The sequence below is a fragment of the Arvicanthis niloticus genome, chromosome 2, assembly GCF_011762505.2.
Source record: "Arvicanthis niloticus isolate mArvNil1 chromosome 2, mArvNil1.pat.X, whole genome shotgun sequence".
NCBI classification, from domain to species: domain Eukaryota; kingdom Metazoa; phylum Chordata; class Mammalia; order Rodentia; family Muridae; genus Arvicanthis; species Arvicanthis niloticus.
Window position 1 is genome coordinate 134,980,485 of NC_047659.1, and position 26,149 is coordinate 135,006,633.

General features: G+C 48.9%; 1 protein-coding gene across 19 annotated transcripts in view; it reads right to left on the reverse strand.

The window, feature by feature from the left end:
* The window catches only part of Zmynd8 (zinc finger MYND-type containing 8), a 98,007-nt gene that overhangs the window by 68,106 nt on the left and 3,752 nt on the right, over positions 1 to 26,149 (reverse strand). For 11 of the 19 annotated variants that reach the window (XM_034495156.2, XM_034495159.2, XM_076930240.1 and 8 more), the window contains one exon: positions 20,582 to 20,652. In XM_034495156.2, coding sequence (XP_034351047.1) covers positions 20,582 to 20,652 — 71 coding nt within the window. Of the gene's footprint in view, positions 1 to 2,882; positions 3,271 to 3,978; positions 4,016 to 13,749; positions 13,890 to 20,581; positions 20,653 to 23,690; positions 23,869 to 24,516; positions 25,181 to 26,149 lie in introns of those variants that run through there. The other 8 variants (XM_034495155.2, XM_076930239.1, XM_076930249.1 and 5 more) reach the window with 8 other exon arrangements.

Sequence of the window (26,149 nt, forward strand, 5' to 3'; positions counted from 1 at the left end):
TGTCCTAACCTGCTAGGTTCTCTCGGCTACCCAGGTCTGAGTATTCCAAACTTTGTCTCAGAAATACAAAAACCACAAGCTGGGCCTAGAGGCACACACCTTTCATCCCAGTACCAAAAGGCTGCAGAGGCAGGCAGACCTCTGTGAGTTCCTGATCTACACAGGGCCAGGCATCCGAGCTACATATGCATAGTTAGAACTTGTCTCAAATCACCTCAAGTCTATCTGCTGTTACAAACACATGGACTCTCCCTGGAACCTATGGAAGTTTAACCAATGCATCTAAGCGAAATTTCAGTAGCACCCAAAAGCTTTTCACAAAGACTCTTAGCAAGAAAACTTGGGAGATGCGGCTGGATTTATCATTCCTCAGAATACTAAAGGGCAGGTCAGCCCTACTGCTTAAACAACCCCCCCCCCTTTCCACTTGGAGCCCTATGATTTAAATACCTCCTTGTTCCATCAGAAACCCAACATCCGGTGACTGTACACTGATGGGAAGAAACTCAGCTGTCGTCATGGTAATGAAGTCACTATAAGGACCTCTTCCAGAAAGCTGAGTCAGATTTTTACTTTTCTGATGATTTGATTCTGATGAGGGTACATTGCGAAGCACATCTTGTGTATAAATCTGGAGTAATGACAAACGGCTGCCACCAGCTGTCTCACTGAGAAATGGTTCATCTGAGGGGGATTGTTTTTTTGGTTTTTTTTTTTTTTTTTTTTTTTTTTTTTGGTTTTTTTTTTTTTTTCCTCTTGCACATTCTCTGGACTAGAAGGACGCCATTTTTGCTGGCCCTTCACCAACTTCCTGCCTCCAATCCACCCCCTCAAAATGAGTCTGGCTCTGAATGTGTTAACCTGGGTGAGGGAGCAGGCCTGCTTTGTGGAGGAGATGGCACAGTGACTCAGGAACACAGCCTGGAGTGGAGCAGGCAGCAGAAGCTTCCCCTCTCTGTGACATTTCCCTGAAGACAGTAAGAGGCCTTCTGGGTATTAAGAGCTAAGCATGTGATGTAATCCTTCCAGAGCCAGTGTCTTAGGAACCACCAGAAAGAATCGTGCTCAGCAGTTCCTGCATGTCCTTTGACTTAAGGAACAGCTCACTTCAAGATAACCTGGCTACAAGCAAGAACCTGCTCAAACTACTTCAAATACATTTCCCACTTGACCAACATGGCGCAGCTATAGCCAAGTGTTGGGGTCAGCATTTGAAGCCAGGAAACAGAGTGGCTCCAAACCAGATATTCTTAAGTACTACAGGACAAAGCCTTTGCACCAGAGGGGTGCAGCCTTCATCTGGGGATGGAAGGAGGGCTGCAGATTGGTGCCCAGGCCTCTAGCCTTCATCCATTCCCTTTTGCTTTTCAACTGCAGGTGGAAGAAAGAGGGATGGATGGAGGGAGGCCCCAACAGAGCCTCAGGGCATTATCCCCTCACAGGCAGTCTCTGGGAGTGCCAACTCCCCACCTTCTCAGGCTGTGTCAGATCCTAACTTACACTATGAGACTAGAGACTCCTGAGCCCTACCCTACAGCCAACCGTCGCATCTCCAGAGGCCTAACAAACCACTGTTACCAGGCACCACCCATGCTTACATCCACACCCTGAGCCTGAGTCAGAGCAGCCCCCCAGCCCTCCAGGGTCTGCACAGTGACACACTTCACACAGGGAGCTGGTTTTCCCTGGGGAAAGGGGCTGCGGCTTAAAAACTGGGTGCTTTGTGTGTTTTTGTGGGTGTCGAATTTCCGTAATGATGCAGATGGCAGGCCCACTGGTGCCCAGGTGCAGAGACCAGTGGGACAGAGGCTGACAACACATGGCTGGTCCCATGCCGATAAACTTTCTGAAAAATGGTTTTGTTTTTTTTTTTTTAAAGAGCTGGAGAGATAGCTCAGTGGTTAAGCACCTATTGCTCTTGCAGAGGACCCAGGTTCAATTTCTAGCACCCACTTATCCAATGTGTCAGCTCTACGGTCTCTGTGGTTTGGTTGTTTTTTTTTTTTTTTAGAAACAAGGCCTCCCCTTCTGCCCCCTTCTTCCTCTTCTCCCTCCTCCTCTCCCTTCACTACCCAGTCTAAAAGGAGCTAGCCTTCTTCCAAAGAGCATCCTAAATCAATCCCACAGATTCAAAGTAATGAAAAATGTCGGCCTCCATCAAGTAGAAAGCAAAATGGACCCCGCAGACGTGACTTCAATCACACTGCACACACTGGAGAAAGCCTGGACCCCGCAGAGGCCTCTGGGTCTGGAACAGCTGGGGCACACCGAGTGCCCCCACAGGCAGAACTCCCAGAAACTACCAGCCTCAACGCTGCCTACTTCAAAAGGGGACCACCCGCGGCCAGCTCTCCCAGAAGTGGCAAAGCTGAGCCCCTGGTTAATCATTTCCAAGACGTAGACCAGGTACCCAAAAGGGCCTCCCTCCCCAGGAATCCCTGGCACTCCCCACTGGGTAATTACATCATAAAGACACAAAAGCCCAGAACTTCCTCCTGGCAAAAAGCAGAAAGCAGAGATTCAAAGATGGGGGGCTGGGGTAAAACTGTCTCTCTAGGGAAGACTGTTGAGGGAAGCTGGACCCAGTGCTCGGTAAGGACTCCCTGAATGGCCCCAGCTCTCATAAGGAACACTCTCAGAGTTTAGGCCCTCAGTGAGCCCAGGACCAGGCTGTACTAGCACGGCCTGTATAGGCCTGCCAAGGCTGCAGCCAGAGGCAGCCAGCCTCTGCAGGAAGCAGGCCTAGCAGCTTCTCACCCAGAATCAGGAAGTGCGTGGAAGAGGGAGAGAGGTCACACTCAGCTTGGGAGAAAATGTCCCTTCCCCTGGAGGCTTCCACACCAGCAAGTGAGGACCAGATGGCATGGGGGGTGGGCACTTACCTGCCATAGAGGCAGCTTGGCCGCTTAGAGAGCCTGGTTCCTCTGTTCCAAAAGAGGACAGTAGCAAGCTCCCGGCAGACATTCCTGCTTCCGGCTGCTCGGCGGCCTCTCCCAGGGGGAGGAGGAAGCAGCAAGCACAGGCTCAGAGTCACCACTTACCAGGCCAGCTCTGGTCTTAGACTCATTAGATAGCCCAACAGCACAAGGACACCTTTGCAATAGGCCAGGAAGAGCCCAGCCTCATGTCCACAGGCCTTGGATCTAATTCATCACCCTCGACTGCGGTGTGGCTATGCAGGGCGTCATCCACGCACGGCGCTCAAGAGCCATTTATTATGGTAGACTCGAATAAATACATACAGTCACCGTGGTTCTGAGGACAGGGTGTCTATGGGAGAAGGGAGATGATTTGCATCTTGAACATGTTCTTAATATTTTTTTTAATTAGGTGTTTCCAACTCCCTTTAGTTGTGACACTCTCTCAGCCATGAAGAAAGCCCACAGATATGTCCCTAGTCTCCAGGCACTGAATCAGTATGTAAAATGCAAACCACCAGAAAGATCAAGAAATTACTATCAGCCAGGAATAGAGGCTGACAAATTGTGTTCAGCCCTCAACCACCAGACTAGTGGCTGTACCCTGGGCCTTCCTCGTCTTCAGCTGCAGGAAGGACACTGGGGCTTTCCCAGGCTGAAGAATGCCAGGCTTTTTCCAATAGTAGGAGAGACAGAGTCCATGCTGCACCCCACCCAGGCCTCCTAGTCGAAAGGCTCAAGCACGGCTGCCTAGCTAGGTCCTTCCTTTAGAACCCACCCAACACTGCTGGCTCCAGAACAGGTTCTGGGATTGATACCAAGCACATTCATGCCACCCCAGAGCTGGCCCCTGCCTGTAGCTTGCAGGCTGCAGAGGGGGGAGGGGTTGCAGCAACGGAGGGCCTATTCAAAGGGTCAGATAAAGGAAGAAGGGCGGCTGCGAACCAGGCCATGCCTCCCCACAAGCACAAGGCGGTTCAGGCTCCAAAAGTCACCCTAATGAGGACAAGGAAAATGCCAGAAAACAAGGGAGAAGGGACGGGCCCTGCAGGCAGCTCACCATGCTCTTCTGGGCAAGCCATCTTAGCCGCTGAATGTCGCACTCATTACCCTGGTGAGAGGGATGTTTGAGGTCCCTAGAGCTCCTTGGGGGTGAGAGGGCCCTGCAGCATGGCTTACAGCAGCCAAACACAGGAAGCAGCAGGGAGATGCAGCCAGACAATGGAATCCCGTGGGGTAGGGCATACAGAAAATCCTACAGAGAGGTCGGGAACTAAGCAGAGTGCAAAAGAGGGGATCACAGGAACCCCGAGTTGGCAGCCTGGAAAAACACTTAAGAAACCAGGAAACAGATTCCTCTTTCTAATGCCATTCACACATTTAGCTAACTGCTTGGGGTGTGTGAGTGTGTGTGAGTGTGAGTGTGTGTGTGTGTGTGTGTGTGTGTGTGTGTGTGTGTGTGTGTGTGTGCCTGGATCTCTTGTTTGCTGCTGTGCATGCCACTCGGCCTTGGCTCCAAGGCTTCCGGGTTTTCCCTCTCCCCAGCCGGCACTTCCCTCTCCCAGCAGGAACACAGACTAGGGTCACAACCCCCACCTCCCACAAACACCTCCAGCATCATAGAAGATCTGGGGATCCAAACTCGGGTCTCACCCCTGTGTGACACTTTACCCACCTCCCCAGCCTCTGAAATATTATTTTAGGAGCTACAGGGACTATGGTGACTGTATAGATCACTCCACCCTTGTGACAGGGATGGCCATACAAGCAGTCACTAAGAACAAAGCCCACCACCAAGTGCCATTGTCAAGGAGCTCAGAGGTCCAGGCTGGAGTGAGGCAGTTCCCAGGGTAGACCTGACAGAGTCTAAGAGGCATTTTTGTTGCCACAAAGGGTCAAGGACACTCAGGAATGTGGGAGATGCAGCATCCTTCAAGACGGAGGGAGTGGACTCAAAACATGCCAAGGCTGTAAAACCTGAGTATCTAGAAACTTCCAGTGAGCTACCTGGCAGCTACCCATGAGTCAAGACACCAATCCTCAGTGGCTAGTGGATTTACTGGTAAAGCACTTACTGAGCATGTGGACAACCAGGAAAAGGAAGGCCCTGCTCTCTCAGGAGTGCAGCCAGAGACGCATGATGGTAGCAACAGCCACTGAACACTTATCATCTGGGAGGTCCTGCTGCCAGAAGGCAGGCTCTGCACATGCCCATTTTATGGATATGGTATAACTGAGGCCTGGAAGACAAACTGACTAGTAAACCTGGATACCTCAGAGACTGACAGAGGAAGGATAAAAAAAAAGGTAAACAGGAGAAAGGCCAGAGGTTGTGGATATAGGCTGGAGAGAAGGCAGGACCAAGGAGTGATTTCTCTATTTCTTCCTCCACGTAAGCTCATTTTAGTCCAAGGCTGTTTTTTAAAACTAATTTGTTTATATTATGTTGGAGGGTACACATGCAAGCCTGGCACACACTAAGGCCAGGAGAGGATACTAGATCCCTTGGAAATGGAGTTACAGATGGTTGTAGACTACCATGTGGGTGCTGGAACTCAAACCCAGGTCCTCTCTAAGAGCAGCCAATGCTCTTATCCACTGAGCCATCTCTCCAGCCCCCAATGTCACAAGTATTACTTATGAAAGGCTCCTTTCAGAATTCTCCCCAGAGCCAGAATATAATTCAGTGGTAGGGCTCACATAGTTCAATCCAGGGAAGGAAGGGAGGGAACACAAGAATCTCGTGAGGTTGGGACAAGTTTTTGTAATTGAAGCTCACCCCGGCAGGTGCCATCATTCTAAACCCTTCCTGCCCAGGCGGAGCCTGGCTACCTAGGTTCTGCCCTGCACCAGGTACTGCTCCATGAGGAAAGCCACGCTTGGCCCACACAGGCTGCCATAGCTCTGCAGGGTGTGCAGGCTCTGCCATCTAGTACAGCTCTGAATCCAAGGGCTGGGTACCTTTGGGCAACTTATTTGGTCTCTCTGTCCCAGTGGGTTTTGCTCAGCTATTAGAGGCTTTCTACATGTGTGCAGACACAGTGAACCACTGAGAGGACCGTGAGTCATTCCTGTCGCTCCCCCTTCCCCTTCCCCAGAGACAGACAAGAGAAAGAAATCAGTTTCTCCAAAACTTGCTGTGCTCAGACCACGGCTTGCAACAGCATACCTGTCTGGTAAAACCTCTCTGGCTGCTACTGTTCACCAAAGTCCTGCATGTTCAGGACTTGCTTCCTAGCCAGACCGAATTTCCATGCCCCGTCATCCGAGGCCCACCCTTCCCACTCTTCCTCAGACAGTGCTCCTCTGAAGGAACGGGAAGCTCTTGAAGAGAGATCAGGCTAGAGAGAAGTCCTACCTCGGGGAGCTCCTGTCTGAGCCTCAGACTTCTAATTATTCATTCAGAATGCTAAACCTAAATCCAGAATGGCGGCTCACACCTGTGACCCCAACACTCAGGAGGCTGAGGCAGGGGAATCTTCATTAAAGTAAGGCCATCCTGGGCAACGGAAAGTTCTAGGCTACCTCAGGGCTGCAGAGCGATAGTCGTCATCCCTACCCCATGCCATGATGACGTATGCTCAGCGCTACTCGTCCAATCCCCTCACAACTCCATGCTGTGAAGTAAACTCGCGCTGCTTATCCAATCCTCTCACAGCCTCCATGCCACAATGAGGTAAGCTCAGCTCTGCTCGTCCAATCCCCGCATAGCCTCATGACGTGACGAGGTATGTTTGGCTCTAGTTGTCCAATCCCCTCACAGCACCATGCCACGATGAGGTAGGCTCAGCTCGGCTCGGCTCATCCAATCCCCTCACAGCCGCATGACGTGATGAGGTAGGCTCAGTTCTACGCATCCGATCTCCTCACCGCATAACCTCCTCCTTCCGGTTAATCAATCAAGCTTCCTTTGCACTTGGCTCAACCCCTTCCTCCATCTACAATGTTCTGTAGCCAATCTCCTCCACAGTAGTTAACGTCAGCCTTTGGCTCGAATGTCACCTCCCAGTGGGCCTTCCCTGACACCCCAGCCTCGAGCTGTGGGCTGTTTATTCTCCATGACTCCCATTCCTGAGGATTGTCAGACGCCCTCTGCGGCTCACTTGATCAGCCTCAATGTGTCTCCTCCAGAACGTGAGCTCAGTCTTAGTGACTCAGTATGGCTGCCTTGCACAGTGGCACACAGTGCTGGGCACACAGCCTGGCTGACAGGGACCTGCAAGATGCATGCCTGACTGGGTGCAGTGACAAGTGGGGATTTCTCAAAGAAACTCTTGAGACAGGTCTGAAGGGTAGCTCAGTGGCTAGAGCACTGGCTGCTCTCCCAGAAGAACTAAGTTCAGTTCCCAGCACCCATACTGCAGCCCCAGGGGATGTGACTCCTCTGGCCTCTAGAGCGTCCCCACTCATGTTCACATACCCACACGCAGACACCCCCACACATGCACACATAATTTAAAATAATAAAAATAAATCTTTAAAAAGTGTTGGTTTGGGTTGGTTGGTTTCTTTGTTATTGTCTTCTAAGACAGGGTCTCACAGTGCAGTTCTGGCTGGCCTGGAACTTGTTAAATTATGTTATCTATAACAACATTGTTATACCAGGCCTGCCTCTGTCTCTCAAGAGATGCTAGAATGAAAAGCCTGGCTTTGGGGAGAAAAAAAAATTTTTTTTTTTTTTTTTTTACACAGCCAGGGCTTGCTTTGAACTCATGATTCTCCTGCCTCAGCCATCATAATGCTCGGAACATCCTGTGTCAATCTGGTTTGAACTACAATCCCCAGACTGCAGAGAGGATGAGGGACTCCTGGTGGGTCGATAACAAAAATAATAATAATGGAGCTCAGAGCTGCAAAGAGAGACCAAAGAGCCAGTGAGGATCTGGCCACGTCAGGGGAAAGGAGGCTGAGGGTCTGCCTAGACCATTCCATCCATAACCGGGTACTACTTTTAAAATGTTAGCAAAGCATCAAGCCCTCCCCACTTGGAAAGACGACAAGAGGAAAGAACACTCTGCAAGACTTTTCAAATAACAAGAGCCACATGAAGGTCTGATGAAAGCCAGGCGGTGGTGGCCCACGCCTTTAATCCCAGCACTTGGGAGGCGGAGGCAGGTGGATTTCTGAGTTCGAGGCCAGTCTGGTCTACAGAGTGAGTTCCAGAACAGCCAGGGCTACACAGAGAAACCCTGTCTCAAAAAAAAAAACAAAAAACAAAACAAACAAACAAACAAACAAAAAAAAAAAGGTCTGAGGAAGAACCAGAAGTGTCCTCCATTCCCTGTCGTCCCTGACCAAGTGACTCCATCTGAACCCCAGCACGGTGCTCCCTGGAGGCCACAGGATGGCAATGCAGCCTTCAACGGCAATGGCGGATGTCCTGCACACTGTCTGCACCTCCTGGCCATCACTGAGGTCGTCCTATTTAGCCCTTATGCACTAGACGTGGGGCTGGAGCTACTGAGAAAAGAAAGGCAGTTTTCCTTATGCGACTCTGAACAGTCACACATAAGTAGTAGCTGCCATTCCGGAGGGCCTGGCAGGCAGACAAGGACACTTGAGAAGGAACCCACTCATTCCATGTGCCTGAGGGTCTCCATAACCACATCCAAGTCAGAGTGAGTGAAGGCGGAGGCCTCGGATCTGCCTTTGAATCCTCTCCTCTGGCTTGGACATTCTCAGTTTTGTAGATGCACACAAATTCGGATCAGAGCTAATTCCTTTCAGGATCGTTCAAGGGCAGCGCTGACTTTGGAGCCTATGGGAGTCTGCTCGTTCATTTGGATTTGTTTATGTTTTGGGATGTTTTTAGTTGGAGCTATTTCTACCATGCTGGGGATTGAACCTAGGACTCAGAATTCAATATCTACATTGCCACCAAGCCACATCTCCTCCTGCTCACAAGACAGGTGTAGGTGTGTAAACAAAAGGTTGGAGAAACACATGTGGGAGATACACACACACACACACACACACACACATATATACACACACGGACAGACAGGACACACCTGGGTATCTGGAGATACAAGAGACAGAAGGAGAAAGCAGTCCTCAGAGAACAGCATGGGAGAGTCACAAAGACGGTGACAGGAGCAGGTGACAGGACCTGCAGACTGCTAAAGAGGAGGGACAGTGCTCTGGAACACTGCAATTTGAAGTTGAGAGGTGGGGGGGGGGGGGGTGTTAGCACATAGGAAAAGGTCTTTAATCCCCGAGAGTTGACAGAGCATTGGTGATCTCTGGGAAGGAGAAGGAGCCCTGTCATAGTGCACCAGAACTCTGAGGAGCAGAGAGGCCGACCATTTCAGGGACAAATTATTAGAACCTAGTAATAACTCCCAGGCCTAGATTTTGCTAGAGAAATCTCTCTCCCCATCACGAATGGCTGCTTTTTTTTACCTTTGCCTTCATGATCTAGGGCAGAAGTTCCGGCCATCAGACAAAGTCTGGCTCATTCTGCCTACTGTGCATGGAAAGGGGGCAACAAAAGGCAGGATTCAGTCTCAACTGAGGCCTTAAACTGGAAGGGGGGGGGGAATGAAGGTGGGGAATGGGGTCGGGGTAGGGAGTGGAGGGGGTTGGTGGGGACACTAGGATGGCTCAGCAGGAAAAGGCACAAGCCACCAAGCCTCATCAACCTGAGTTCAATCTGGGACCCATAGGGTGGAAAGGCAGGAACTACCAGCTCCCATAAGCGGGTTGCCTGACTTTTCCCATGTGTGCACATACAAATAAACAAACAAATATAACTCTTAAAAGAAAAACAAAACCTGGAAGCGACAGAGGTTGATATCCACAAAAGCCCTACAGCCAGAAATGGCTCTCAAGGTAATCTGAAAGGTCAACTGTGAATGAGGCAGAGAGAGAAGTAACAGAGCAATGAGCCCGGCAGCAGGCCAGGCCAGGCCAGGCCAGCGGGGCGGGTCGCAGGAACACCCATCAGTAATAATGTTTGCCACTACACACAAGACCATGGGCTAGACAGTTCCCAGCTGATACCCCACAGTTTTACTTCCAGGTCTGCACCCAGAAAAAAGAAACAGACACTCATGGACACAGAGTATGTGTCTATCTCTCTGGTGTCTCTATGTCTCTGTTCCCACACACCACACCTCTCTCTCTCTCTCTCTCTCTCTCTCTCTCTCTCTCTCTCTCTCTCTCTCTCATACTCCAGGCAGCATCATAAGCAGATGTGACTCTAAGTCTTTCAACAAAGAGATGAACCAAGACATTCATAGCAGAGGCCTGGATTTAGCCTTTAGTTTTTCAGCTATTCAGGAGGCTGGGGCAAGAGGTTCAGATGAGCCCACAAGTTCAGATGGGAATGCAGCTCTGAAATAGTATTTGCCTAACACACAGAAGGCCTCTCAGTACCACCAACACCACCCCATCCCACTCCCAAGACTGGACTCTCTTGCCTCGTAGCACAAGCCTGTAAATCATAGGTACTCAGAAGACTAAGACAGTTCGATCCCAAGTCCAGCCTGTGCCTGGCATTCAAATATTTATGCTACAGTTCCCACAAACCTTGAGAGTCCAACCTGAGCAACGAGACCCACCCCCAAACACTAGAAACACATAAACTGTAATTACGAGGAAAAAAGAGAGAGAGAGAGAAGAAAGCTATTGCCCCTGCAGCAAGATGAGGACAGACAGAACCTTGGTCTCAACACTTGATCCAAACCACTCCAAAGTCTGAACATCTTTGAGTGCTGATTCTAAGTGGAAAATTCCACACCTGATATCATGTCCTGGCTCATGGTCCATCCAAACAGAAGCCTTCTAACGACATGGGGCTTACATCTGTAAGCCCAGCAGCATCCAGGCAGCAGAGTTTCAGTTCCAGGCCAGAGGGGATTCATGTTAAAGATGGCTTCAAAACTGACAACATTGTCTGAGGACCTTTGTGCTCCGCAAGGGATAAGTGGAACACAGGCTCGAAGTCATCCCCAGAATACATCGATATGCATAATCCCAATTATTTAAAGCCTGAAATCCAGAATAGTCTTGGTTTCAAGACTTTTCGATGAGAGAGATTCAAACATTAAGTATTATTTGAACGTGTGGTTGGTAAAGAGAGACCCAGAAGTTGAGACAGGCCCTCCACCTGGTACATTTGTTCTAAGACCTTTGGAGAAAGAAACAGAACATTCTTTTTAGAGTGGAAACACCTTGGGACGACAGTCTTCTACATTAATTAATAAACTACACGTTACTATGAGTGGGGCTTCAAAACTGGGGCAGGTGAAGTTTCCCAAGTGTCAACCACAGAGATCCGCTGCATCAAGCCGGGTGATTTTAGTCAGTAAAATCCTTGCTAAACAACAGTGAGGACGTGAATTCAGATCAGCAACGCCCCTGTAAAAAGCAGGTTGTAATCTCCATGCTCATGAGACAAGGACACAGCAGGGTCGCACTTGCCAAGAGGAGGCAGCCAATCTCTAGTCTGAAAGCTGTGATCAGAACTTCAGCATTTGGGGATAATTTAGACCTGATTAGGGAGGAGAGTCCTCTCACACAGACGTGCCACTACACACTGCAGGGCTGGCACTTCCTGGGATCTCAGAGATGTCAGAGTCAGGACCGCTGGTTTAAACCAGCGTTTAAACTTCACAGTGGTGCTTCTGCGGCTGTGGCTTAAAAGCACTGAGGGTTTGTTTTCTTAGAGATCCCTTGAAAGTGACAGAAGGGCTCTTACCTCCCAGCCTTGCTCACATTCAATCTCTTTGTGAAAGTCTTAATTTACATACAACGGAGAAAGATAGAGGGCCCTATGCTAATCAAGGTCTGGGACCACTTAGCAAATTGCCTTAACTGACTCTCCAGCATCCTGGTTCTGTAAACACGTCCATCCGCAGGCAAGTCGCACAAAGAATGACAGTGTTTGGGATTTTAATATGTTGAGCTTCCGCTACATCTGCGCCTGGTTTCCGAGGGGACCGTTCCCTTGCGATGGTGACACAATGCAGACACCACACAGCTGCACACCACCATTCTGCCCACAAAGTGTACACACAGCAGGATCAAGATACAAGCAGCCTGAACAAGGAACCTCCATCCAGGGAGTGAAGCAGGCTGCTACAGACTCCAGGTTTCTGGCCTCTGAGGCAGGGCCTTGTCTGACTCACGCAGTTATGGCCAGACTCCTGCAAGGAAGTGTGCTGTGACCAGCCTTGCACAGAGAATGCAAAATGACAGCCCTGGGCCATTTCTGTCCCCTTGATGTGACTTTCTGGGTTCATGCACTATCTTTGAGAAACTGGTCTACACTGAGAAACATCTCTGCATCTAAATGAGCTACTGTGGCAGGAAAATAGCAGGCCCATCCCAACAAGCAGTAAGCAGTGAGGTAGACCCCCCCCCAACTAACAAAGCCCCCTATTTGCTCCATGCTGGCAGCCATTAGGAGTATCCCTGCCAGCCCTGAAGGAATGTGACTTGGACATTTAAAGCAAAAGACAAAACCTGGCCCCCTGAGCCCTACTTGGTCAATTCATTCATCTTCATAAGCCTCAGTTTCCTAGACTGTGAAATGGGAAAACACTCGCCCCAGCGGTGCGCTAAAAATCATTGCAGTGAGAAGGAAATACTTCACAGCACCAGGTGAGACCTCAGGAGCCGCTCACCGTGCCAGCATTCCTGGTAGATGGTGTGTGATTTATGCCCGAATGGCTTACAGAAAATTGTCACCCTCGGACACAAATGTCACCCTGGCATCTTGAAAGCCTGAAGGCTTTGTCTCCTGAGAAGTGAGCGCTCTGGAAAATGTCAAGGATGATATAAAGGAGGCGACAGACTCGGGAACTACCCTATTAATAATAAGTGATTACATAGGAAGGAAGCTGCTGATTGAAATTCAGAGAACCTAAAAGCCCTGCAGACGAGGTGTCGGGCTAGGATTTGGGAATTCGGAGCTAGGCCGGGTAAGATGGCTCCATGGGCACTTTCACCCCGCCACCCAACCTGAGTTCCAGAGTCCCACAGAGTGAGAGGAGAAAAAGCAACTACCCAAAGTTGTCTGCTGAGCCCCCAACACACACACACACACACACACACACACACACAAATAGAACATGTACACACACACACTAAGTAAACACACCAGGATTGGTGGGGTTTGCCTTTAATCTGAGCCCTCCAGAGGCCGAGTCAGGTGGATCTCTCTGACCAGCCTGCTCTACACACTGAGTGCCACACTCAGAAGGGCTGCACAGAAGGAGCCTATCTCTGAACAAAAATATAACAAAGAATTCCAAGCTAGGTGTGTTGACACACGCCTGTTGTCTCAGCTACTCCCTTTAAGCCTTTAAGCTCAAGACCAGCCTGGGCAACACAAAAACATCTCAGCTCAAAGAGAGAAAATAGAACGTTACCACTTGGGGATCTGAGGCAGGTTTGAAGAAAGCTTGTGCTATCTATTAAGTTCTTGGGCTGTGAAAATGGCTCAGGAGATAAAGGTGCTTCCTGCTACGCCTGAGGACCAGAGTTCTAGCTTTGGGCCTACATAGTTGAAAGAGCAGATAGAGCTCACAAAGTCTCCTCTGGCTTCCATATATACACTGTGGCACGAAGACACCCACACACATACACCAAAATCAATGCAATAAAACAAAATTTCAGCTGGGGGTTAGAGAGGAGAGCTGACCGGGAGGTTGAGCACTTGCCTAAAAAGCTCAACTCCCCGGGTTCAATCAGTCGCCTCTTTACCAATTACTATCAGTTTCTGAGTTCCCAGTGCCAGCTGGACTTCAGACAGCACCAAGCCCTGAATAAAAGACCTGAGCTTCTCCAGATGGCCCACCTCATCTCCGGAGGAATTTTCTCTTACTTGTGGAGACAGCCAGGGTGCATCCAAGTGTCTAGACAGCAGCCAAAGGGCAGCCACATGACACATGGCCTGTACCCTATTGTTCCTGAGGAGGCTGGTGAGCCATCCACACCCAACCATCAGCCTTCCTGCCAGGAGACAGCTGACCACTTTCCAGCCAGTTCCCTCCTGTTCCTGCCCAAACAGCTCTGACAGACTTCTGCTGCTGATAGAAGAGAGAACCCACACAGGACACACACTCAGAGGTGGTGATGCAGGGATGGCACGCGTGTGCCTCTCTTCCTCTCTCTTCAAGTTAATTATTTATCTTTTGGAGACTGAAATACTGAGCATGGATCACCACAAGAAAAGTGGCCTAAAGGGATGATTAGTGTTCAAAGCCTGGATCACCACACTGGGGAACTCTGAGATAACGGGGGTTGAAAGACGGATAAGGCTTGTCCCCAACACATCACAAATATCATAGCTTGGCCACAACAGACTCCACTCTATGAACCTCAATGCCCTGGGTCAAAGCTCAGGCTGTAAAATCTGAATGACACTCAGGTGACTGAGTCAGAGGAGTGTCCTGATGCAGCTGGCTGTAATCCCGGCCCTTGGGAACAGAAGGCGGGAAGAGCCAGAGTTCAAGGCCAACCTTCACTATACAGTAAATTCAAGGTTAGCTTGGGTAATAGGAAACTGCCTTGTAAAGGCAAGTTCAAGCCTGGTGTGGGAGCACATGTCTGTAATACCAGTACTTGGAAGGTAATTCAAGACCAGTCTGATCTCCAGAGACCCTGCCTCAAAATAATAACCAGAGTAATTAATAATAATGAGATGGCTCAGCAGTTAAGAGCACATACTGCTCTTGCTGAGGAACCCAAGTTCAATCTGTAACAACCACTGGGGCTGGTGAGATGGCTCAGTGGTTAAGAGCACTGACTGTTCTTCTGGAGGTCCTGAGTTCAAATCCCAGCAACCACATGGTGTCTAACAACCATCTGTAATGAAATCTGATGCCCTCTTATGGGATGCCTGAAGACAGCTACAGTGTACTTACATATAATAAATAAAACCTTTGGGCCAGAGCGAGCGAGCAGAGCCAGAGCCAGAGGGAGAAGGGAAGGAAAAAAAAAATGTTGGCACTTTCTATTTTTAAAAAAAAATTTAAAAATCCACAACTGTCCCCCAACTCCAGAGCCAGGGATCTGAAACCCTCTCCTGACCTCCCAGGCACCCACATTCACTTACTCATCCCAAACAGACATCCATATAATTTAAAAGAAATAAATATCTTAAGAGAAAGATGCCCTGAAAACAGCAGCAGGTCCCTCTCCACAAGGTGGGCCACCAAAGGGCTGGTAGAAAGTCCCTTAGAAACAAGAGGGCCTCTCCCCTCAGATTCTGAGCAACACTCGAGGCCACCAATCATTCTAGAAGAGCGGGTAAGAGGCCAGCAGGAAAGCAGGCTGAGCCACTGTAATGGAGGAACGCCTGCACACAAAGGCATTCAGACATTTCCTGGTTCCCAGTCAACCCCAGGCAGCCCTACACAGCTTACCAAGCTGCCGGACTGTATACACACCTACCTCCTCTTCTTGAGGCAAGAGCAAATACAACCAGGAAGAACTCCCTGTTCTCCAAGTCCATCTGATCATGGCTGGCATTTGGGGGAGCTCTCATGTTCACATACCTTTCTGAGCAACCCATGTGAACAAAACTCATCTGAACTTTCCCTTCCCATTTAGGGAAAACTCAGCTATAAAATATAACTCAGCTCTGTCAAGGGGCAAGCAGGAACCAAGGAGTCTGGCTGTCGGTCCTGGTTTAAAACTCTATACAGTTGGCAGCTGTGTAGAGGGCTTATTCCACATCACTAAGACATGTGCGGTAGCAGAAACCTTATGATCCCAGCACTTGGGAGGTGGAGACAGGAGGATCAGACATTCAAGGTCACCTTCACCTGTATAACAAGTTGGAAGGCAACCTGGGATCTGTGAGACACCAATCAAAAAAAAAAAAAAAAAAAAAAAAAAAAATATATATATATATATATATATATATATATATATATATATATATATATACATACACACACACACACACACACACACACACATAAAAGTTCTAGGGTCAGTGGACAAAGCACTCACAGCAAAAGGTAACCCGTAAAAAGCACCATGTGAAAAATAGACAGACCCAGGGATATGGGTATATAACCCCAGATCATGGGAAAGTAAAGACAGGCAGACACTAACCAGGGGCTTGATGGTCAGTCTAGGCAAAATGGCCAGCAGCACCAGGTTCAGTCATCCCATGTCTCAAAAAATGATGTGGAGAGCAAGAGAAAGATCTCCAAAGTTACCTCAACAAGCCACACTTAGTTAAGCACAAGTGCACAGGCACACGCACACACACACACCACATTACCTTGCTCTTAGTTGGGGGTGGAGCACACTTGGAGGTCAAGGTCCTTCTAGAGAAAACAGTGTGCCCTTGAAGAGCAACAGGCAGAAGAGCACAGGACAGCAATGGTGACAATGACAGAGAGCCCCAGAGAGCCGGAGATAGTCAATTAGTTTTAAATCTATGTGTATGTGGGTATCTGAGTGTGTGTATGACACACACGTGTATGCCCCATCAGAAAGGTATTGGATCCCCTGCAGCTGAAGCCATAGTCAGCTATGAGCCATGGGTACTGGAACCCAACGCAGGTCCTCTGGAAGAGCAGCAACCGCGTACCTTGACCACTGAGCCATGTCTCCATCCCCCATAGTCTAGTGAGTGTACACTTGAGTTAGCAGTCTTCACTGTCCACTACAGATCAGCCTAGAAACACTCCAAAGCAGTTCGAAAAAGGCAAGCCTGAGGAGCCAGCTTCCCCAGCACCGGGATGGACGAGGTAGGGAAGGTACATGGCCCACATACTAACGGAAAGGAGCTACGGGTCAGTGAACGTGCTTAGGGTGTAGAAGTGCTTGCCACCAAAACTGAAGACCTGAGTTTGATCCCAGGGTACCACATGGTATAAAGAACCAACTCCAGCAGCTGCCTTCTGATCGCTACATGTGTATAACCGCACATGCATGTGCGTGTGCGCCTATGCACGCAAAATTGCAAAATAAATATGTATTTTGGGAGACAAGTACACCTCATGGCTAGCCACCACAGACACAGAAAGGCATGTGTAAAAAACAACAACAACAACAAAAAATCCACAAAGACAAAAAAAGCACTCTGAGTACGCACATCTTCTGTTAGTAACTCAGAAAACCTAGAAGCAGACGACCCAGCATCAGCACACAAACCAGTACACCTGGATCTTAGTTTCTAATACCACTGTCCCAAAAAGGGCCTGAAGCCCAACAGGAAGACGACGAAGCCGGAACATGAACAATCATAAAGAGACACAAACTACGAAGACAAGTTGGCCCAGGGATACCCAGAGCCAACACAGAGTGCTACCAGCAGCCCAGTGCAATCAACCCATAATGAGTAGCAATGGATAAACCCCCAAGAGCACAGGAATGACCCTTGGGTCCATGATCACACAGGGGAACAATAAAGCACGTAGGGAGGGGTCTGAGGAGAAGGCTCAGCAATTAAGAGCGCTGGCTCTTCCAGAGAGGACCTGGGTTCGATTCCTAGCACCCATTTGACTCACAACCACCTATAACCCCAGTTCCAGAGTATCCAACATCCTCCTCTGGTCTCTGTGGGCACCAGACCTGCACAAGGTACACAGGCAAAACACTCATACATAGAAAATTAAACAAACAAATAAAATAAATAAATAAACCTTTTGTTGGGGGCGGGTGGGGGGGAGACAGACACTGTGGAACATCATCTCCATGGTACAGAATTCTAATGCAGTCACTCTGTCTTGGAGGAGGCAGCACACAGAAGACAGAGGAGGAGCACAACTGGCTGCTCCTGGGATGTGAGTCAGTGATGATTTCCTTTCAAAGAATGTACTTTGGGGACAGAGCAATGACTGCCTAGCATTAACAAGCTCCAGGTCTCATGCCCAGCACCACATAACCCTCTCATGGTGGCACACACCTGTAAGCCCAGCACTTATGCAGCTCACCCTTGACTACACAGCAAGTTTGAGGCCAGCATGAGCTACCGTGAGCGTCTGCTCACACACACACACACACACACACACACACACACACACACACACACACCTTTTTTTTTTTTTTTAAGAGGACAATTTGGAAAATGTCATGGTCAACAAAAACAAAGGTCTGAGAAACTAAGGAGACAGTGTCATGCAGTGTCATGAAGTGTCACAAGAGCATTCCGGAAGAGAAAGGAAGCCTTTGCCACGAAAACTGAGGAAGTCTCGAACACTGAGGAAGTCTGAATCCAGTGTGGGCTTTATGAATTCAGAACATCTAGATATGCCAAGGAGGCCAGACGCAGGAGGGGTGGAGGGGGGTTGGGTGAAGTAGGGCTGTATAAGCATCCTTGACATCTAAAACTGTCAAAATGAGCTTACTTGAAAACCAGAACTCAAAAGAGGAGACCAGCTCCCTTAGAACCAGCAGCCACCAAAGGCCTTTCTATCGACATCTGTGTTGAATCTGTGTGATCCAGAGCAGGCTGCCAGGACCCAGGACAGTATGTTCCAGAAAGACAGAGGAACAAACTCCGAAGGCCAAACAGAAGGACTTGGGGAACGAAGCTGGTAAGAGTTGCTACAGGTGAGCGGGTGTCACAGGGCAGTAGAAAGGCAGGTCCCAGTGACATCAGACAAGCAGAAGGATGTGAAAAGGTGAGTGGGGGGAACTAGAAGCTTGGAAAGATCAACATGAATAAGACAGTGCCTGTGTATGCGTTCAGCCAGGCCACACGTTTGGAGGCACAAGGTCAACCTCAGGCCTGATTCCTCAGGTGCTGTCTGTCTGTCTGTCTGTCCACTGTATTTTCCCAGAGAAGGTCTCACACTGAGACCAGGGACTCAAGGCAGGATTTTTACATAAGTTCTGGAGAATTACCTCAAGCCCTCAGCAAGCACTATACCACCTCAACCCTATAGAATGGTCCTCAGTGCTCTGGGAAAGTCACCCAGAGCTGGTAAGCAGACAGAGGGGAAACAACATCTGATTATGAACTAGGCATTCCTTGGTGTGTAATGACAGAAAAGGTCTCCACAGAGGGCAAGACAGGTGGGTCCCTCTGCCTTCTGAGGAGAGTCCAGGAATGAGGAAGTCTTAACAAGTCCTCCTGTCCCCCTCACCACCCATTAGTGACTCAGGTGTCCTCACTTGCAGGGTGGGATACCTCCCACTTCAGAAGGGGATTAGATAGGCCCAACACTAAAAAGCTCCTGATGTCCCACAGGCCTTCAAACACACTAGTACCATTATTCCAGACAGCCTCAACTGGGAGGAGCCTGAGACAGCAAGTAATTCCACACCCACGTTTACAAATAATAAAAGGAGCCAGGCACAGAATGGCAGTACACACCTTTAACTCTAGTACTCAGGAGTCAGAGGCAGGTGGATTTCTGTGAGTTCAAAACCAACAGGATCTACAGAGTAAGTTCTAAGCCAGCCAGAGCTGTGTCGTGAGACCCTGTCTCCAAAAAGAAAAGGAAAGGGAAGGAAACAGAAGACAGACAGACAGACAAAGATGAAGACCCAACACCACCGGGGCCCTCTTTATGGACTCCCCTCATCCTCTCTACTCTGTCCTGTGTCACCAGGAACACATGTCTTATCAGTGGATCCTGATCACAGCAGCAGGGCTTGGCTTCAAGGGGCTGCCTCAGTCCTGAACAACGGTCTGAGAAGGCTCTGGTGGAAGGCCACGCCCTGCTCCAGCTCCCTGGGTTCCTCACCACTTAGAACAATGAAATTCAGATGACCTGTACATTCTGGGACAGCTGAGGTGGGGGATAGAGCAATAAGCCTTGACTCTTCCTCCTCCTCTTTCTCTTCTTCCTCCTCCTCCTCCTCCCTACTCTCAGCCAGCTCTGTGTGACCACCTGACCCCTAGCCTGACCCAAATAATAGACTGTCTTTTCTTTTCTTTCTTCTTTTTTTTAAAAGCCCCAGGATGCTCTCTTTTCTTTCAGGTGCCTCTAGGAAGTGCTATTTTATGACATCCTGGCCAGATAAGAGCCTCCTCCTGGAAGGATCTGTAACAACCCTTCCTTCGGCCCCTCCTACCTCTCAGACACAGCCTGAAGCTGCAGCAAAAGAAAGTACCAGCGCGGCACAGTCGTTAGGCTATTGTGGCAAATACAGCCCTCCAAAGGGCTGCTGTTAAGAGCGCCCAAGGCACAAGCAAATACCCCCCTTGGGGTGCCCCACAAACTCTCACTGAGCAGCAAGCCAGGCCCACCCAGGCCACTGCAGGCTCCCTGAAAACAGAATAAACAGAGTTTGCTCCCAATGCAGGCACTGGCCTCCTCACTCCCTTGTAATTGCGAACCAAGGCCACCATTTTCCAATGAAGCTGGTCCACTCCACCCCACCGACTGGCCAGAGGCCTGCTGTTACAATCAGGAAGCCTGCCACAGCTGCAGACTTCAGTGGCATCTGCAGAAAGCACATTTAGACTCCTGTAAGAATCGCTCTGGGGAGAGGCAGGCAGGCAGGCAGCCCCAGACACACACCCAAAATTTACCACAGGGTAATGCGGGCAAGTCAGCACTCCTACACAGACACAGCAGGGAAGGAGGACTGAACCATGTCTCCAGAAATTAGGTTCATCCATCAAAAGACCCTACAGTGTCACGGCTGGGCGGCACAGAGAGCCATGTCTCACCTCTCTCCAACAACAAAAGAAATCCCCCACTCCTGGAGGTTGGAGTAGATAATCTGAGATTTTTACTCACCTTTGGAGCGAGTAGAGATATCCATTCCCTCTACCACCTCCTGCTCAGTTTTTATTTCCTCTTCAGCCAAGCTGAAATAGAACAGATTATGTATGTTTAGGTAGGCTGCAAATGGTCGTCTCTGTGGGGGCAGCTGCTAGGAAGCCAGAGAGCAAAAAAAAAAAAAAAAAAAAACGCCTTCTCTCAAGGCCATCCTTATGGGAAGGGGGGGAGGGGACACACCTGATTTCAACCAAGTGTAAAGATGCCAAAGGACTTCTTTAAAATACCAGAATACTAAAATTACGTTTTTAAAAAGTCAAATTAATATTTCAGTTGTCATACCTAATTCATTAAGAGACTGTGAGGGGCATGTTTTTAGTTTAGAAACTCAAGTACAACCTACCAGCTTCAACCCTAAAGAACCCAGCCTTCAAATTAGCAAGTCTCTCATTGCTAACACCAGGGAGCCAGGAAGGTAGGTTAGAGAAGCCTTTCCAGGGTACCTAGGATTCTACCAGTAGTTCCCAGGCCTCCCCCCAATCCTGAGCCTAACAGCTCCCCAGTGAGTCAGGAACACGGGGAGAAAAAAAGACATACCGGCTAAATTACAGAGTAGAAAAACATGGTCAGATTCTAGCAGCCTTTACCACAAGAATCAGGACCCTGGGGTCTCTGGGCAGTCTCAACCTCATCAGGCATGGCTTCCTTCTGAACTGTGACTAATTACACTCCAGTACAGACAGTGGAATGAGGAAGCATTATTTAAAGGACACAGGCTGAGTGGAAAGCTGGACTAAGAGAGGAGAAAGGCAGGCCCCCTTAGGTAGGAAGGTCTGTCTGTCATCCAGAACCTTCTCTGCCTCCCTGCTGGAACACAGGTTCAACAGAGCAGGCCCTGGCAACCTAACAATTTCACAAGCCAAGCAGGAGAGGCGGATCCGCTGTACCAGGCAGGTACTACAATGTTTCAGGCATTCCACGATGCTGCTTTGGTGAGGCACTAAGTATCCACTCTAGGTGCCATCCCAGCAGATCATGGGTCAGCAAGAAGAAAATGGATGCATCACCGATTGACGTGGCTGGAATTTTCCATTGGGAAGGCTCGAAGGCAAGGGAGGAAAACAGCTGAGAAGACTGTGCTGTCTGTGTCCCGAGCTCTGTGTCAAAAAGGTAGCCTGGAAGCCCAGGGTAAGATGGAGTCCTGTTTGGAAGAGCTCCAAGTGTGTAGGGGAGGACAAAATTCAAGACAGGAACTAGGCAGAAAAAGGAAAGATTGCACACGACAGGAGCTGAGAGTCCTCTGACTTTAACTAGTCCCAAGAGAGAAGAGAAAGGAAGGTAGTTTGGGTCTGAATTTGAATATTAACACTTAGCATTCTAATACAGAGTCGAGGTAACAATTTCATTTAGTCTGCATCTGTAGAGAGACCAATGTCACAAATCACCAAAGAGATACTGACACACTGTCACAGGTGATCCTTCTTGAAAGAAGCCTGCTTGCCAGACCTGAGCATGTCACCAACATGGATTCACCAACATGCAACAATCCTGGGGATGTGGAGGATGTACCTTCTACTCCAGTTTCAGGGGAGAAGCATCTCCAAGTCAGAAACACTGCCTGAACCACCTGCTCACTGGGCATCTCCAACTCAGAAACACTGCCTGAAGCACCTGCTCACTGGGCATCAGCCTGGGTGCTGCTGGAAGGGTGGCTCCTGCACCCAGGGATGGGGTAGATGGTTACTTCAAAAGGACAACACATAACCTTGCTCTTCCTAGCAACTGAAATTCTGTTCCCCTCTCTAGCATGAGGCATGAAAATGAATCCCACCCATATTTTGAACTAGTGATAGGGTAAAATGCTAATTTGTGGTCCAACTGAAAAGTACCAGTGGGAAAAGAAACAATTATGAATCTCAGAGCACACACACACACACACACACACACACACACACACACGAGACTGAAAACCCACTTGAAGGATTTCTGCTGTGACGGAAACAGTCAAAGGTATATTGATCCAAGCGGGAGGACCATGCTGAAGGGAACAATTACATGGCTTGTGAGAGCTCAGAGGGGCTGAATACTTCAGGCAGGAATGCAGCTGAGAAGCTACAAAATGCAAAGTAGTTTCAGGGTGGTTGCTGAGTTTAAGATAATCAATTCTGAAACAGAAGGGGGGGGTTAAGCTGTTTCATCTCCCCAAGCATCAGTGATCCCCACAGTCACCTGATTTTAGCAACTGCACCACCAATTTTTGAGCCTAGAATCTTCCAGCACCACTGAGGAAAACCATCACACAACAGCAAGTCATCCCTTCAAAGGCTAACCCCATATCTGTGCGAGTATATGCGGACACACACAACACACATGCACACACGCATGCAGGCACACACAAGTGCACAACATGTATCTGGCTAAATTGACGATTACAGTGTCTAAATTTAAAAGAGAGAGAGAGAAAAAAAAAGAAAGAGCACTTCGTTTACAAAAGCAAAGACCAAAATTCAAAACTAGTCATTTCGAATAGCCACATCTGAGGGGACTTCCCTTTACCCACACTCCAATCTCGGCTTTCTTTTTCTTTTTATTTTTTGTTGTTGTTGTTGTTGTTGATCAGGGTTAAGCCCCTGAGTGTGTTACTGGAAAGGAAGAACTAAAAATAATCATACCAAAGGTACTGATGAGAAAGAGTTGTATCTTTCTAAATGCCCCCACAGATCTTGGGCAATTTAGTTTAAGAGCTGTTTGGAGATTGTGGGGTGGAAGTAGGGGGCGGGCAGCCAAATAGCAATCTTTAGAAAGAAAACTGCAGCTGGAGAAAATACTTTGAACTTTTGCCATTAACACATTAAAAGTCTTAGCATATGCAGGAACACCCCCCCCCCCATGTCATTTGTCACACAGCCCTCCCTCTGCCCCGGCTGCTAGAATCCAACAACCCTGATCCATTTCCATCCTCAAAGGAACAAGTCCTATTTCCAAACTGACATTTCTGTTTTGTAAAGGTCTGATAGGGTGAACGGACACATATAGAACAGAGTGAAATAAACCAAGAGGGGGAAAAAAAATTATCAACTAGTTGCATACGTTGTATACGCATGACCCTCAGGACTTAGGCACATACATTGTATACGCACGACCACCATCAGGACTTAGCCTCATATTTACCCACCGCACTTGCTGGGGGGATCCACAAACTGCTACATTTCAGGCACCGGAAAGAAGAACCAGCACCTGCAAAGGCAATCAAGTCCATCTCTTCCCCTTGCCCAAAAAGAAGACTCCCACATAACTCATTCCCTGAGCAAGAAATCTGGGCTTCTAAACCTACACGCACTGGGGAGAGAAAAAAAAAAAAAAAAAGGAGCAATTAAAAGTTGCATATGCACTCCACACTCCTGTCCTTTCAGGAAGCCTTAACCCTTCTGATTATTAATTCTGAGGACTCAGGGATGGTCCGTTTCCCAGGCATCTCACCCCTTCAACACTTCCAAAGGAGAGAGAGAAAAGAAAAAGCCTAGCTATTTGACAGGGTGTTAGGGAGAGCCTGGATGGATATACAATAGGCAGATCCTTCTTTTCCCAAGTGCTCTTACTGCTTGACTTTTACAACAATCTGTAAGCCAGCTAGAACATAGAACCAGCATGCACAAGACCTTGCTGCCCTAGTCAGAAGAACATCACACAGCAATTCAGGAAAGCATGCACCAGTCCCAGGCGCTTCTCCTAGGTTTTACATTCATTCAAAAGACCAAAAGGGTCCAGGCTGTAAGAAATACTTAATACCCAAGGCACAGCACCCCCCCCCCACTGTCACAACCGTCAGCATCAAAATGTAAGGGGGGGGACCAAAACAAAACAAAACCAAGCATGCTCCTCTAAATCTGCAAATAAATTCCTTTAATTGGGGGAGGGGGACGGTTAGCAAAGCGTCTTCGGCAATCACTCACCTAAAACGGGCAGTCATCGGAGCTAAGCTATTTATGCAGGATTCTTAAAATGGCGGCTGGCAACAGTGCCTCATTCCTGTATTGAACTAAAATGGTAGCAGTGTGTTCAATAGCTGAGCTCATGTTTAAGGAGCCCTGCTAGCTCCAAAGCCGCCTTCATAAACATCAGAACTAGGAAACGCTCCACCAAAGGACACCAACAATCCAACGTTTGAAGAATAAAAAAAGGAGGAAGGAAAAAAAAAAAAAACAACAAACTGCAGTCAGTGGCAGGGAGACTTAGTGAAGTCACAGGTTCCTAAGGAAAAGCCTTCCCTTTCAGGCATCCAGCCTTCGGGAGGCTGTGCTGGGGCCCCCTTACCCTGCACTGAGGTGAGTGGAAGGTTAGGAATTACGCGGCCCCCTGGCATAATGTGAAGACAGACAGGTGTCTCTGCAACGCAGATCTGTCCTAGAGAGCAGGCTGCAGCGGGAGGAAGCTCGTGTGCCCTTCTGAGTCCAGAGCTGAACAGCTCGACATCACTTCTCCAGGTGAAAAAGAAATCTCCCAGAACAGCAGGCATCTAAGACGCAGAGCTACAGGGCTGCACCTCTGTCTGAGGCCAGGGTGAAAATGTAGAAAGACTGTGAGCATAAAATCTGCCACCACCAAATAACAGCAGCCACTCCTGAGGCCGGGGGATCATCAGGAACAGACCCTCAGTCTACAGAGGACGAACCCAAGCCCAGGGAAGACTCTCACAAATGAGGTTTCCGTCCACCTCCCCCCACAGAGCACAGGAGGCAACAATGCATTTTGTAAAAGACCCCCTCACAGGCCGAACTATTAATAATAGCCTCATGGTGCCCAATGTCATTGACTGCTAAGGTCTGAGAGCGTCACAATTCCTCTAGCACTGGGATCAGGGAGTTTCAAGGTGACGGCTTTTCAGCTCCTAGGGAGAAAAGAGGGCACCATGCCCAAGGCTGAGCCGGGCAAGGCCCGGCCGCTGGCTGGGAGCCGGCCTGCAGGTAGGTGATCCGGGTAGGAAGGGCCGGCCTGGCAGCATGCTAGCTGCAGAGCTGGCAGGGCCTCCCTGTTTGTCTGGAAGGAGAGCTGAACCCGAGCGGGGGAAGGGCAGCCAGAGCCCAGCAACCTGAGGCCAAGGGTAACTCCAGAGTTGCTTTTGCATTTGAAGAACAACCATGAAGGCTTCTAAACCCACCACTGCCTTTTTTTTTTACATCTGAGTCCTGGAGAGGGGCCCCTTGAATGTGTCTTTCTTCTCAGGGTCAACCAGAGGCAAAGGGATCCAAGGGCTGGCAAATGGGTGCCTTGGTCAGAGGAGCCAGAAGGGGAAAGAAAGCAAACAGAAACAAAAGAGATCACCCATTGGACTAGGTTGGACTTCCCAAACATAGCCGGCCTCCAGAGTTACCACTAGTACCCAGCTTTCTAAAATATGTCACCACACACACACATACACACACACCCTTTTCTTTAAGACCTGATGCTGCACTGACTCTCTGGAAAACAGGGAAGGCTACTGCTTTTATCACTAATTTATAATCCAAGGGACCTCATGCTTTCTGACTCAAATCTTTGAGCGTCGTCGATTATAAAAGTAACTAGACTTGGCTGCAACATTTCTAC